At 37.7% G+C, this 15,804-nt stretch overlaps 1 protein-coding gene across 1 annotated transcript in view; it reads right to left on the bottom strand.

Moving 5' to 3' along the window:
* Positions 1 to 15,804, bottom strand: part of ARHGAP15 (Rho GTPase activating protein 15) — a 633,529-nt gene that overhangs the window by 228,316 nt on the left and 389,409 nt on the right. The window contains exon 10 of the mRNA XM_053670683.1: positions 8,494 to 8,592. Coding sequence (XP_053526658.1) covers positions 8,494 to 8,592 — 99 coding nt within the window. The remainder of the gene's footprint in view (positions 1 to 8,493; positions 8,593 to 15,804) is intronic.

Here is a 15,804-nt window from a genome sequence, read left to right as displayed (position 1 = left end):
TCATCATTATTATTATTAGGTCCTATTTACTGAAATCTTTCCAAATGCATTCATTTAAAAAAAATTGTAAACATTTGCTTCCAAGCTAAATTATCTTGCTTTCAGCCAAGATTGTTTTTATGGTTGAACTATTAACTTCCGAATATAGGGGCTTATAACAAAAAAACTCCCAGCCCCAGACCTCCTATAATGGAAATGACACCACGATAGGATATTTTAGAGCATTGCATCTAGGCATGTTGAGGTGTTACATTATTTAAACTCTCCCTTCTAAATAAAAGGAGAATTCATAGTCTATGGTAGTGATTTTCAACTGGTGTGCCTGAAGAATTTTAAAAAAGCATTCAATACCTGACTATTTTTAATATATTTCATTAATTATGCTATTACAGTGGTCTTGTTTTTTTTCTCTTTATTCCCCTGCACCCTGTAGGCCCGCTCTCACCAGCGTTCCCCCTCCCCCACCTTAGTTCATGTCCATGGGTCGTCCTATAAGTTCTTCGGCTTCTCCATTTCCCATACTATCCTTAACCTCCCCACGTCTATTCTGTACCTACCATTTATGCTTCTTATTCCCTGTACCTTTTCCCCCATTCTCCTCCTCTCCCTCCCACTCATAACCCTCCATGTGATCTCCATTTCTGTGATTCTGTTCCTGTTCTAGTTGTTCGCTTAGGTTGTTTCTTTTTGTTTTAAGGCTTGGTTGTTGACAGTTGTGAGTTTTGTGTCATTTTACTGTCCATATTTTTGGTCTTCTTTTTCTTAGATAAGTCCCTTTAACATTTCATAGTCAGGGACACTGACCTCTTTTCCCTTAGATTGTCAAAAAAATGAAAAAAGCCAATACAACAATAGCTGTCCAGTGTGAATGTACCAAAATTATACCAACTTTGTTGTTAGATGAGCAAAAAATACATTTTTGATGTGCCATATAATTTTAGTAATTAGTTTATGCATGCCATGTCATGAAACAGGTTGAAAATCGCTGGCCTAGGGTATTAATTTTGGCACTGTTTCCTTCCAACTGACTCCAAGGGAAAAATATATTAAAAACCTAAACTTTGGAATGGAGGTGGGAATGGGGGTGGAGTTTGGAAATGTGACTCAGGTTTTATCTGGGGAGAGACATTATTTATCCTTATACATTCTGGCCTGGAAAGTGTGGGAAATCCGCCGACTGATTTGACCAGAGCCACATGCTGGATGCATTAGATAGCCTTTTCGGTTGGTGAACTGCACTTTATTCCTACATTAACTTTGGTAATGTTTAATCTTTTTCTTTGATGATAAGACTGTTGTGTATTGCTAGGTGTAATAAACTACATTAAATGTCACTAATAAGTACAGTGAATTAATTACTAACAATGTCTATACATGGAATTTGTGAACCTTCATTGTAAGCTTGCCATTCACAGCAAGATTTACCTAACAAGCACTTTCTCGAACAAGAATAAATTTCTCTGGAACAAAGGAGTAGGTACCGGGTACCTCTGGCAGAGATGGTAACTGGTTCAATAGTCTGTCTTCTCTTCATTGCAGAACTCACAAGTGCGCTCTTTTATCTACATTGGTTTTCTTAATTGCAAAACACAGCTTCCCCCCACCCTCTCTGTCCACCTTGTCACGTGTGATTGCTTTTGGTCGTCTTCTTCCAGTTTCTCTTTTATACTCTTGCTGGCTGTTTCCTGTTTATTCTTTTTTGATTTCGTTTTCCCCTCTAGCCCTGAGTGTGGCTTTCTTACAGACACAGAGGCCCCAGCCTGACTACCCCAAACAGCCAGTGTCAGCTTGGACCTGGCACAGCACTATCACTGTCAGGGAGGTGGTCACCATTGGGTTGCATTGAAACAAAGCCAAGCAGAGCCAAACACAAAACACCAAAACACCAAGCCAGGCTTAATTTTAACCCAGAAGGAAAAACTAAGGAAAATTCACTGCAAACTTTCATGGAGACTCTCTGAGGATCATCTCTATTGTAAATGCATGTGGGTGCCTGACTTTAGTCATGAAAAGCAAGTACTTAAAAAAATAGAAGCAACACATAGGTCAGCGCCCTCAAAAACATTTTTGTTCAGTCCACAAATATTCTCTGGGGAAAAAGAAAAAGTGCTTATCTTGAACTCTTGATTTTTTTTTGAGCACGTAATTTTTATCAGTTTGTTTTGTTTTTGTTACTCCCCCCCCCCCCACTCACTGCTTATAAAACTAGCAAGCAGAAGTCTCTCTGGAACACGATAGAATCATAAAAGTTTTCAAGAATCTCGTCACAAACTAAACAGTACAAATTGCACATTCTTCATGGAAGTATCAGCCTTTAGTGCGTGCCTGGATCCAACTATAATAGATTATCCCAAAGTGGGAAAGAATGAACAGCACAAAATTAGCAGAACTGAGAGCAGAGCTTGTCTAGCGAAGGCAATACGATCGGCACGTTAGGGGCCTGGGTTCTCAGGCAATGGGAAAAGACTATGTAAAGTTTTATTTTTGCAAGTGAACACTTGGTAGGATCTCAAGAGGCAGATTGGTACATTGAATTGTGTATGAGGAAAATGATATTAACAAGTATACCGCTTAGAATCTCTTGGCATAATAGCTACACTACAATCATGCCTGTTATTTATCTAATAATATATACATGTACATTTCTTACCTAGTATAAAAATGCAACATATATAGTAAATGTTTATATAATTATGTAGATTCTATATTCTGAATTTTTATGAATCAGATTAGCTTAGGTGTATAACCATGGTTTATGATAATATTAACAAATATTTCCAAATTAATGTTAACATAGGAAAATACATTTTGTTTCTAATGTCATGGGCTGGTTAATGTGACATTCTCTCAAACTCCATGTAACAGCAGAAGAATTACCAAAAAGAAACAGTTAAGGTATAATAATAATTTTAGCCATTCTTTTTCCAAGATGCTATAATCTACCCAAAGATAACTAATTGTTCAAAGTAAACATTCCACTCTGACCACAAAAGGAATCCATTACACAAACATATAATTCACAGTCATTTTTAGTGGGTTGTAAACAGTTTGGAATGAGCATAAAATGGGACAAAAATCAAAGTGAGCATTTTGAAATGAAAAAGTGTTTGCTACAAAAGGTCAGTCCCTTTGCTTGGCAAACTATGTAGAAAAGCCTGGGAAAATGCTGATCACACAAGCAATGAGGGAATTTTAAAGCCAACAGCCTCCTTGTTTCTTTAAACAGACATCGGAACCTATAACTGGATCCTGTCAAACAAACGACAGCAAAAAAATATAACAGCTGCTAAGAAGTCAAGTTGAGAGATAAAGTTTTCGAGGCTAAGGACCTTCTCAGAAGTAGACTAAAGGTCTTTCTTAAATCTTTAAGCAAGGTTATGGATCCCAGGGTGGCTTTTAGGCACCAAGTCAAATATGTAAGTTTGTGTATCATTCTTGTCATAGCATTTTGTGTTCCAGAAAAACAAATAAGATGACAAACTTGTTGATTAGCATCTGCTGAGGCGTTCTACAGAGTAGCTTATAGCTGGAGTCATCCAATTTGAAAAACTTGGTATCATTTAGTTTTTACTGCAATTTAAAAAATAACATAAACTATACCCTCTTGACCGTTTTTAAGTGTATAGTTTGGAAGTGTTGAGTACATTCACATTGGATCTCTAGTTGTCATGTCGTTAAATAGTTTGAGGGCAAATTAGCCAGAACTGAAAATCATGAAGGAAGGATGAGTTGTTAAAACATATTTAAAAGGATGAATGCCAATCCAAATAAAATCAAACTATTTAAAAATAGTCTTTTTCTTTGACCAAAAAATATGTTGGATGCATAAAAATACATTTAAGGTAGAAATATGCCCACTTATTTAGTCAACTCCATCGTTTCATAAAGGAAGTTTTCTGCAATGTCTGCTGGTGTTGGGCAGACAGGAGATTGGCTTACCACTTCGGGAATCTCTTTTGGGGAGTCTCACATGAATGACTCCTTACATTGCATTGCCACAATGTGTCAAGAAAAAATAACCTGGGAAATAAGGCCAGACTAATCTCCTGGTCTTAACAGGAGTCAAAAACCAAAGGAGTATGTGTTTATTAATTTGCCTTTCTGATGTCATTGACATCCTTAAAGTAAAAATTATGTATATCTAAGGTGTATAACATGACGATTCGATAGGATTACTACAGTCAAGGTAGTTAACATGTCATTTCTCTAGCCAGCTCCCATTTTTGTGTGTGTGTGTGATGAGAAAATCTGAAATTTACTCCCTTGGCATTTTTGCACCATTCAACACAGCGCTAACTGTGGTCCTCATGTCTGTCCATTAGACCCCCGGGCCCATCCATCCCACATAACCGCAGCTTATGCCCTTTGGCCAACATCTCTCCCCATTTCCCTCACTTGCAGTTAAGTCACTTGAAAGCAAATGTCTCCTAGAACAAAAATATATATAATTGCAGTGGTTATTCTTTCTTCTTGTATGTTCTTGTCTTTCATAGCAGTTCTCACAGTTTGTGCTTTATGTGTGTGTCCTTTCGTCTAATGTGTATTTTCTTCATATTCTCGGCTGGTAGTATAGAGCAGTGATTTTCAATCGGTGTGCCACAAGACTTTTTAAAACACTCAATACCTAACTATTTTGTCAGGGGCACTGACCTCTTTTCCCCTAGGTTGTCAAATTAAAAAAAGAAAAGAAAACAGCCAACAGAACAATAGTCATCTGGTGTGAATGAATCAAAATTATAACTATTTTTTGTCAGATTGGAAAAAACAATATATTTTCTGATGTGCTATAGAATTTTTGTAATTAGTTTATGTGTACCATGAGATGAAAAAGGTTAAAAAAATCACTGGTATAGAGAATGGCACAGGGAAGATACTGAATAACTTGCAGTAATGCAATGGATGCCTAGTGCCTGTTACTTCATGCCACCGATCTTTACTGAGTGCTTACAATGTGTCACATATTATATATGTATGGCTTTTTTCAAATAATGCAGCTTCACAGAGTTGTTAATTACATGCTTTGATAAAAGGGACTGTGGATTAAGGCCCTTATACTAATCACACCAGTTTAGACTATATACTTCATTTACTTCACATTTCCTAGTCCCTTGTCTCTAAGAAATACAAAAGGCCCAATTTTTAAGTAAGCTACATCTGTACACTTTTGAAGCCATCGTAAACTACACAAAGTATGTATAAAACAGTGAAGAAATGGACGTCTCACTGTTTAGACTACGTGCCATCTGTATGTCACAATGCCCCCCCCCCATATGCTTGTTCTCCCAGACTTCAAAAGAAAGGTGGGTCAGGTGGTCTCTTGCTTTTGTTCAGTTTGCCACATGGATTGAGTATTAGCTGAAAAAAAATTTGATGTTTTCACAGAAAAGTCTTTGGAAGAAGGAACATAAATTAAAATGTTCATTGGCCACTTACGATATCTCATATACATGGTCTGCCATGGTAAAGGCAAGACAAGAGAGAACGGGCCACTTGGAAGAGCCTTGAAGACTAACACGCTCCTTTAAGGTTTGTCCTCCAAGTTTTGTGTCTGTTTTCTGGGCTGAGCAGGCAGGGTCAGAAACCAGAGAAGTGATTTTAATCCAGTTATAATAGTTGGTAAGGAAGAAAATGCTCCGGTGAGTCAGAGGAATGAAGAAAACTAAATCAAGATAAGGAAACATACTAAACAAGTTATTCGCTAAATTGGTTTACATTTAGCTCACTAAAAGATTTTCTTATAGGCATGTCCAAGAGATGCAACATTTAAAATGTGACTAATACCACCTTACCAGGAATGCATCTTGTGCCAAGCACTGGGTAAAAGTTTCCCTGGGGAGACTACAGAAGCATGAGCAGTTTGGTTCTGCCAAGTGCAAGTAACTAGCTGAATGAAAGAATTAATGAAAGGGTGGATGGATGGATAAATGAATGAATGAGTGAATAAATGGTGAGATCTGCTTTCCAGACATGGTTTCATTTGAAATAAAGCATATAAGGAGCATTTAAAAAAATACAATTATGGTTTATAGATTTTTTTAAGCTAAGGAAATAGTCTTGAGAAAAAAAGAGAGAAAGGAAACAGATCTTTTTTTTTTATAACAGCCGATGTACTGCTGTAGTGAATATTGAGGCCATTCCCGAAGACTGTGAGAGTAAATGCACAGTTTTCATTAAATGTGCCTTTCCCATAACTGGCCCATAAACATTTCCCATGACTCTGCAGTTGAGTATCTTGGCTGAAAGAGGATCTGGCCATTGGAAAGAGGGCTCTAGATATACAGAGTCCCAGCCGTGCTGAGAGACTTGGCACCTTTCTGTGCTACTTCCTAATACCAACCCCAGCATAAAATGTCATCAGAAGCCTGCATAAACATTGGACTTAGATTCACATAAATTATTTCTGTCCTAAGGTGCTTTATGCCAGAATTTAGTAAAAACAGCACTTTGAGTAAATAGAATTGGCGTATAAATGTAAGAATATTAATCCAACAAAATGATCATAGAAAAATATAATCAAAAGTACACACTCGTAAATCTTGCAATAATGTGAGAGGTTTATCTTGTGCTTCGGAGTTTTTATCGAACATTTCCAAAGAGTTCCTTTAAGCTGACACTGCCAAAGTGCTTTGAATTATCAGTTTCTTTGCAGAATTGTGCTCTTTGAGTTTCATTAAAATGCTTAGAAATTATTTTAATAATCATGTGTGATTAGTGCCTGTTTAGTACTGAATCTACAAATTCATTTTAAGGGTAAACACCAGGACAATGAAATATAATGCCAGATATGGTTGTTCCTGTCAGCAAAAACATTGTCTTATTTTATTAAAAACTCCCACCAAATGCCATGAACAAAGGATGCAGTTTCTATTTACAGACATTTTCTACTGTATGATATTATGCTATCTGCATACCACAAGGCTTTATGTAGCAGAATTTTCATCTTGCCTGGGGTATGTACATGAATAGGAGGTACAGAGTCCTTTTTCATATGTGCACACATCTCATTATGTACAGCTTCCCCCAAAGTCCTATTTGGATTTTTGCTCTAATATAACAGAGCTCACACCGTCAGTACTATTTATAAGTGAATGAAGATTTCTTAAAGGTGATCATTTAGCTATTGACAATAATAACATTATAACATTTTCAGTGATCCATTTTGGCTTTAAGGACTTATTAAATAATATTTATTCCTCAAATGTGTACTTATAAAATTAAATGAGATTGCAACATGCAATAAAAACACATTTCTCTCTCAACTCGAATTGACTCCATTCTTCACAGAAATCTCTCCTTGTGCTCATTCTGCTTTTACTGTTTTTCTACTCTCGCTCTGAACTCTCTGCTCTTGTCTCTGATGAGTTGATGTGCGTTCCCCCAAAGCCACTCCCTTTATCTACTTTCCCTACCCACTCATCCCCTTCTTGTTATTCTCCATTCCCTACTGATAGGGGAATAATAGGATCCCAAGGCTATCCTTACAGTATAATTAAAGTATGAATTTCCAGGAGTTGGAAATTGCAGACCATTTTTATTATGCTTCTATAATAAAGCCAGGTAACACTGAGAGAATTAAAATAGCTTTGCCCTAGCAGATAACTTGGTAAAGATTTTTTCTCCTTGCTTCTATTGTCTTAAGAGGTTGGGAGCTGAAATTGGGAATAGATTCACCAATTCTTTTTCTGAAAACACCTCTGTCTTTTACATGATATATATCCCCCTAGATCCTGGGAATATGTTGTAAACTTGTAACAGATGGTGATGAAGCTTCATATTTTTATATAATACATTTTTTTTAGATTCCTCATCTACTGTATGTATCTTCCAGGGAAAATGACCTTGAATGAATGAAGTCATAATCTGAAGGAAAAACATCTCACAGACAGACTAGCGTAGAAATGATGAGTCAATTGGGTTTTGTTTTGTTCCCCTCAGTAAGATGAGATAATTTCAGATCAAAGACTGAATGTTGAAATAGAAGGATCAAAGTTCATCTTAACATTGGAGGTACATCTGTTAATTGTTCCAGGAAAACCAGTTAGCTGTATTCTGGCTGCACAGAAACACGTGGAAGATGGAATATCACTGTTTGCAAGTGGAAATGCTATTTGCTTCACTTGGGTAATGTTGGGGGCTTACCAAAAATTGTTCTGGCACATCTACCAGCACGAATGTTAGGAGGGTTCTAACACTCTGAGTGCTGATATTTTATGAATGTTTTATCACTGGCTTGAAAACAAGAAGTTTGCAATTGAATCAACAACATGTCAGACAGACAAAATATTAAAAAAAAAGAACATTAGTGGGAATTACTGATGTCCCTATTGTAAAAACAAACTGAAGTTAATAAGAAACTTGATCCTCTTAACCGATTAACAAAAGTCAGGTTTTAATTGCATGGCTTCCCAGACAAATCAAGTGGTGCCGTGAACTTAGCACCGTGGTGCGGAGGGTGGCGTAAGGGGAGAAACTGCTGCATATTCAGTTACCCACCTCTTTTTTCGACAGCTTCAATGCATTGCTTTACGAACCGTGGAACTGTGGAATTTTCACGTTCACACACTGTGTGCAGATGAGAGCCAAAAATTTGATCTGCAAAAGAAACAGAGATGAGCTTCATTAAAATCCAAGCTTGCGTTGTTCTTTAATTTGATTTTGTTTCCATATCCACTGCATGATTAAACCTGCATCTTGCTCAGGAATCAATTTTTTGCTGTACTTCCGAAGTGTCTACTGCACACATACAAAGACCATAACTCTTTCCTTGGTGGAACAGGACTCCAGCCCCAGAGAAAGAAAACTAACACTGTCATTGATTACGCAGGGGTGACTGAGTACATTATCATTCCTCTGGAATTCACTTTGCTGTCTACAAAATAATGACAACGAACTAAGTAAAATTCTACAAAATAATTAATCTTAATGAATAGATATTTTGAGTGTTTAAAAAACGTTCAATGATTACGAAAATTACGATTTTTGACAGTATACTTAGAAGAGTCATTCTGTGGCTCAAAGATGCTTGACAAGGCAAGATTCAGGAGACTTAACTTTGAAGAGAATTTCTAAACTTTCCTCCTGCCTCAGATACCCTTCCTCTCCTCTAATCCAAGTATCCTGTTTCCTTTAGGGTTCAACTCAGAAGCAGTTTCTACATGAACTCAATCCTTCCTCTCTCCGCATTGTGCCTCCAGGAGCATTGGTTTTTTCGAAAATTAGTTCCTCAGGATGTTAATAGGTGATGTGGGGGAAAAGTGCTGTGATCAAAATGGTTTAGCAACATTGGATTAAACAAAGCTAAACAGGTTTCTTTTATGTATATTTATTTTAGAGCTTGTGATATGCCTGTGTGTGCTGGGAATGTCCATGAGGGGCTGGAGGACACACCACTTCTCACACTTATTTGAATAAGATCCTTTTATTTCAAAGGGCATCTCTCTATACTGATGTTTCTGAGAATACTCTAGGTGAAATCCTAGCTTAGCCCTCTCATTTAGAACATGATTCATGCTACATTGCATTGTGTATTTATATTTGTGATGCGTGGTATAGATTTTCTCAAAGCAGATTTCGAGTGCCTGTATCATCTCTGTGTTCTTATTATAGTCACCAGTGCTTTGCACAGGATCTGGCCCACTAGATTCACCCGCAGAGTTTTAAATTTGTGGTGCAATATACACAACATAAATTTTACCATTTCACCATTTTCACATGTATAGTTCAATGGCATTCGACGTATGAACATTGTTGTGCAACACCACAAATTGATTTCCAAAACTTTTATAAACAGCATAAATGTTTATTCCTGATAATAAAACAGATATATAGTAGTTTCAAAGGCTTCCCATCTTGCTCAGAATGAAATCCAATTTTCTATTACCACTTCCAAGCACATGACCAGACCTTCTACCAATTAATGGCTTTCATTTGCTTCCTTTTATCCCTCTCCCCAGCATCACTTGCCTGAAGCTTCCCTGCCCACATTGCTGATCCTCGTCCACACTGATGCCCCTGAACTTTGCACTGACCTCCTCTGCAGGGAACTCCATTGCTCTAGGCCTCTGATCAAACAGCACATTCTGACTGTAGCCTTTCCTACCAATCTTTTTTTTTTTTAAATGGTGACCACTGCCAACAGATATTCTACATGTCACTTCCCTGTCTTACTAATAGAGAGCACTTCTCAACTTGGCATATTACACTGAAGTGCTTGCTGGTTAGTTGCTTCCCTTGCTTAGAATGCAAAACTCAGGAGAATTAGACTATACCTATTTCTTTCATTACTGGATTCCCAGTAACTCAACAATGCTTAGCATATACTAGAAGTTCAATAAACATTTATTGAACAATGGACTGCAAGGCATCATCTGATGGTCAGTGGAGGCTTTCAGAGAACTTAGAAATTATTTGTAGTAGAATTGAGGAGAAAATATAAAGTGCCACATAATAGAAAACTAAATAATTCATTATTACAAAAGGATAGTCATAATGGAGTGTGATGAGACTTCAGGGATGTCATGATTTTTATCCCCTTGTTAGAAAAATTGGTGACTCAAATTTGGGACAACCCAGCAGAGAGGGAAAAATTAAGGCTAAAGCATTAATAATAATGCACTATAATATGAAAATGTGTGCTTTCATTCAGGAGACAAAAAGAAGATAAATTCAAAACACCTCACCAAGTGTAGAAAATAGAAAATAGAAAATAATCATGGATATTCGCTTTGAATACTTTGATACTTTGGATAAGTATCAGAGATACATTCAAAGTAGTGAGCTACCATTATAAGAAAGAATGACATAAAGTATTTTCGAAAAATAACCCAGAACTATAGACAGAATAATTTACTCTGGTTAGTTTTATAGTCAGAAAGAATTGTTATAAAGTATAAAACCCTTTAATGAAAATGATAATTCAAATCTCTTTCACAAATATTTATTACCTTCTATCTTTATAGCAATGAGATAGGTATATGAGATTTTAAAGAATAATCAAGAAGTTCATAGTCTTGGAAGAGCTTATATAAGACAAATAATACTCAAAACAGAATGTAAGTGATGTCAGAAAAGATACTAAATGCTAAGAAAGGTGTCCTGTAGTACAGGTCCTTTTGCGACATTTAGTGCAGATAGGATTGTATGTGGTGAGGAGTGGGAGACATTTGTGAGGTTAAGAGTCACTTACAAAAAATAGATTCCTGTAAAAAAATCATATTAAAATCTGGAGAAAGTTCCTATCATTAGGTAGATACAGAAAGACATGAAAGCATTCTAGGGCATTAACTCTTTGATTTATTTAGTTATTTGCAAAAGAAAATCCTGAATGCCTGCTGTGTGCCAGAAGCTAGGAAAGGCATCGGTGATGTAACAACCGAGACCCATTAGCTGTGCTTGCAGTTTCTTGTCTAGTAGGGCAGCATATAAACAAACTGGTGGAAACACTTCATCATGAAAACTCCTCTTAAACCCTAAGTCAGGTAGGTTAAATTATTTGAGAGTGTGCAGATACCACTGATTTCTTAAACACATGCTCCTCTCTTCCAACTTCTTTCTTGTGTTTAGAGTCCACTCATAAGACAGAACCTAGAAATGTTCTCCAGTGACTTCTGCTTCTCTTATAGCTTTGGGTGATTAGATGGTTTTGGTCAGTGAAACGTCAGGAGAAGTGACTTGGGGAGCTACAAGAGATGACTTTTTTTCTCTGATAAAAAGAGAGGGGTGTACAAAGACACGCTTTTGTTTTATTCTTGTTTTGAACATCACTGTGAAATCATGTGAGGTTTGGAGCTACCTCAGCAACCTTGTCTCTGTGAGGCAACAAAGGTGTAAACAAAAGATAGAATGATAAAAAAGACCTAAATCCACAAAAAGACCTGAGACTTCAGTGACATTGTTGAACTTTCAATCCAATCCTAAAACACTTTCTCTAGACTTTTGGTTATATAAGATAATATAAGTCATTTTAAACAGGGTATTCTATCACCTGCAACAAAGAGGTTCATAATCAAATCTGGAGCACAAACCATGTGGCAGACTGGATATGAGGAGATTAGAGGCTACTGTGATTGCCTAGGAAAGATGTTGTGGAGACCAGAATCAGGAGACAGAGGTGTGGTAAATTTAATAATTGTTTACAATTCTCATGTTCTCTGATTTATATTTATATATTTAAATCCTTTGCCATGTGACTGGTAAAACCCACTAAAGTGGGTAACATTTTATTTTCCCTGTTTCTTTGAAGTTAGGCTTAGCCATGTGTCTTATTTTGGATAACGCAGTATGATAGAAATGACACTGTGTTGGTTCCCGACTGAGGCCTTAAGATCCAGTATAGATGTTCTGCTTTTCTGCTTACTTTGCTGCTGTGGTTGAGACAAGAGCTTCCCTGGGTAGCTACTGCCCTTCAGTCTGGGCTCTAGAATAAATGTGTATGGCACAGAATGGAAGCCAACCATCAATGATGAGGCAAAGCCAGTCAGACCTACAGCTCAGAACATGACTGTCCATTCTAAACTCTCTGACCCACGCACGCATGGGAAAAGTGTTTTTTGCTGTATGCCACTGAGATTTTGTGTTTATTTGTTATTCAGCAATAGCTAACTGACAAAAATTACAAAAGGTGACTTTTCGTGATCTAAGCAATGTTGTGAGGATAAAAAAAGTTGACAGAATATGGAAACTGACACTGGAAAGCAAATGAGTAGAGAAAAAATTATTCTGAATTTGGTAAGAGTGTAGAATTATGCATCAGTTTAGATTTAACCCTAAGGAACAGCCTTTCAGGTGAAGTTGCTCTCACCTGAAAATGTACACTTAATATGCCTCACCTAATATCAAGGAGCTTCTTATTCTGTATTCTCTCCAGATCAATTCAGTTTTATCGAATTCAAGTCAGTGAACATTTCTTCAGCACGTACCACATGCTGGGAGTTGTGAAGGAAGCAAAGAGTCATTCATTCATTAATTATCTATTACATGCCCACTATGAGCCACCACTGTGCTCCAGCCTGAGAATGCAATGATGCATGAAGCATGATCTCCTACAGTCTATGGGGGAAGGATAACTCTCACAACACTTATAATGTGATTAGTGCCATTGCAAGGGTGTGTTATAATGATGCAGATTTATTGTGCCCTTACACTAAGCCAGGCAAAGTTCAAAGTACTTCATATATAACTTATTTAATCTTCATACTAATTCTGAAGCATAGAGACACTGTCTTTTGTCTATAGCTACAAAGCATCAGTCTCTATGAATATATATATATATATATATAGTCTACCTATATACCTATGTCTATATCATCTATATCTGTATTTATACATCTATATCTTTATCTATATATCTATAGCTATACCTATATGGAGAGAGAGGGCCCCCCCAACTAAGACCATAGAGAAAAGAGGTGATTCAGGGGATTTGTTTCAAGATGCAGAAACTTAGGGGTTTGGAGAATAGTGAGATTGATATTTAGAAATTAACACAAGCATTTTAGGTGCAGCAGGTTGGTGATGGGAGATAAAGGTGAGAAGTTCTCAATGGATTTTGTCAATATTTAAAGGTTTTCTTTCTACTAAAGAGAATGACTTTAGTAGAAGAATGAAACTGAACAGCAGATGTCTGTGGTCAAAATTTGAAAAGATGCAGAGACAGCAAAGACTCCTTTAAGAAATTTCATAGTGTAAATTAATTATACAGAATGACTGGACTTGGGGAAGGGTTTTGACTTGGGGTGAAGAGCAGAGAATTTCAATTCCTGGGGACTTTTGATTGCCATGGTGCTCTGAGGGTTGAGGTGCAACACTGCCGGCTATTTTCTGTTGCTCTAATGGGGGAGGTGCATTACTGCCACTTACTGGGGGGTCCTGGCAAGTGCAGGCAATCCTTTGCAGGGAAAAACTATCCCCTCCTTATTGCTAATAGCACCCTGGTGAGAAAGGAGCCAAGATTTATTGAATTTTACATTAGACAGAAGGGAGATGTTTGCTTTCGCTAGTTACCAGAAGAGCCAAAATTTTTCTTCTCACTTCTAGACTCTCTTTAACCTGGCTGCATTCACCCAGGAAGATACAGCTCTGGTGTGTAAGGACTTAGCCTTCCAGCTGGGTTGTCGTGTGGCCCAAACTGAGCCAGTGCATGTCTGCATACAAAAAAAAAGATTCAGAATTGGTATGCTGCACACTGAGGTAGATAGTGCCAGGGGTTTGAATTGTAAGGCTGCCTACACTCAGACATTGGAGGCCAGGGGCAGCCATTTGGGGAGAGGACCCTGTGCAGTGGGTGAGTGGGCAAAAGAACCAATCTGCAGGGAGTGGTGAATGAAACAGATAAACCTCAACTCCGACTTTCTGATGCCCAACTCCAGGCACCATATATCTTTGCCATGAGGTGCATTAGAAATTAGAGTGAATTTCTGTTTAGTGCAACCAAATACACTTGATTAGAACATGGGCAAAACATTGTCTCTAATGTTTGAAAAGACAGATTACAATCCCAATGGAAAGGGCCAGGCTTGGCAAGAGAGCCCTGAGAGATCTACTCTCAGAGGTGGCACTGGTTAGAAAACTATGGTGGACGACCGTTGGTGCTTCTGGCCCCATAAGTATTCTATTCTCTTGTGAGAATACCTGATCTTCCCTTTGGGGTTGACACCTTTCCCATTTTGCTGCTGTTTGTTTGGAGTAGTGCTGACTCCACTGCCTCCAGCTCCAGGGATGAACATCTATTTTGTCTCCTTGGCCACAGTAATTGGTTCAGACATGAACACATGGTCCAGGTAGATCTGTTAAGTAAAACCTAGTGCTACTGGGAAAGAGGGTCCCTCTTTCTATAGGTGTTGGTAAGCTATGAGGATGTGAGTTTGAGGTTCCATAAGTTGTGTTGCCACTTGTTGGGAAGAAGTACTGGAAAATTAAGGCAACTGAGTGGAAAACAGAGCTGAGCGATAGAGGAAATAAAGATCTGATAGCATTTTTGTGCCCCTAGATCCAGCCATGCCCGAATGTTTCCTTGCCCCTTGGACTTTTCAATTAAGTGGTCCAATAAATTCCATTCTTATTTTAGTTTGGAAACATTTATGTCAATTACAATGGAAAGAATCTTGCCTACAATATTAGCCTCCAACATAAAATGGTGAATTATATAGAGAGATGATAATGCACATGAAATGACTTTGCAAAGTAAAAAGTGCTACTCAAGGAAAATAAATCATAGAGATTTAGCTAAAATGTCATTGTCAAATTTAAGGGCTATTGTAGGATTGCCATTCATCTATAGATCTGATGCAGTCCAGAGTCTGATAAGCTAAGAAGGATTATTAAATTATAGAAATGTGTTTTAACCACAGAACCTTCATCTTAAAATAGTGCAAGGAAAGGGGATAGGAGAGAGAAGATGGTCTGTTTTCTAGGTGAGCTGTCATGAACTAGTTTTTGCCCCCTAAACTTCCGTGCCTGATATCCTGGCACAACACTAAGGCGTATTTCTGTGTTCCCCTTCCTTATGGTATTCCAAAAAGGGAGCAGTCCCAGAACCCTGAGCTCCCGACTCCCCACCTATATTCCCATCTGTGGGCTCACTGGTAGTCCTTTATTCCTCTCTTAACAACTCTTCGTATTTAGCAAACACCTCTTGCTAGGGGTGCCAATATTTTTGGAATGCTCTTCAAATGCCTATGGCCTTGGCTAGTGTGATCATTATAGCTTCACTCTACTGTGCTGCTCCAGCGTGTACACTGGGGTGACAGACAACACATTGGTTGGAGAAAATCCATTTTCTGCAATTTTTCATTGAGAGCATCTTTT

The sequence above is a fragment of the Artibeus jamaicensis genome, unplaced genomic scaffold (assembly GCF_021234435.1).
Source record: "Artibeus jamaicensis isolate MK-2021 breed Jamaican fruit bat unplaced genomic scaffold, CSHL_Jam_final contig_603, whole genome shotgun sequence".
Classification (NCBI taxonomy): domain Eukaryota; kingdom Metazoa; phylum Chordata; class Mammalia; order Chiroptera; family Phyllostomidae; genus Artibeus; species Artibeus jamaicensis.
Note: the sequence above shows the minus strand (reverse complement) of the source record. Positions and strands in the feature narration are given on the sequence as shown.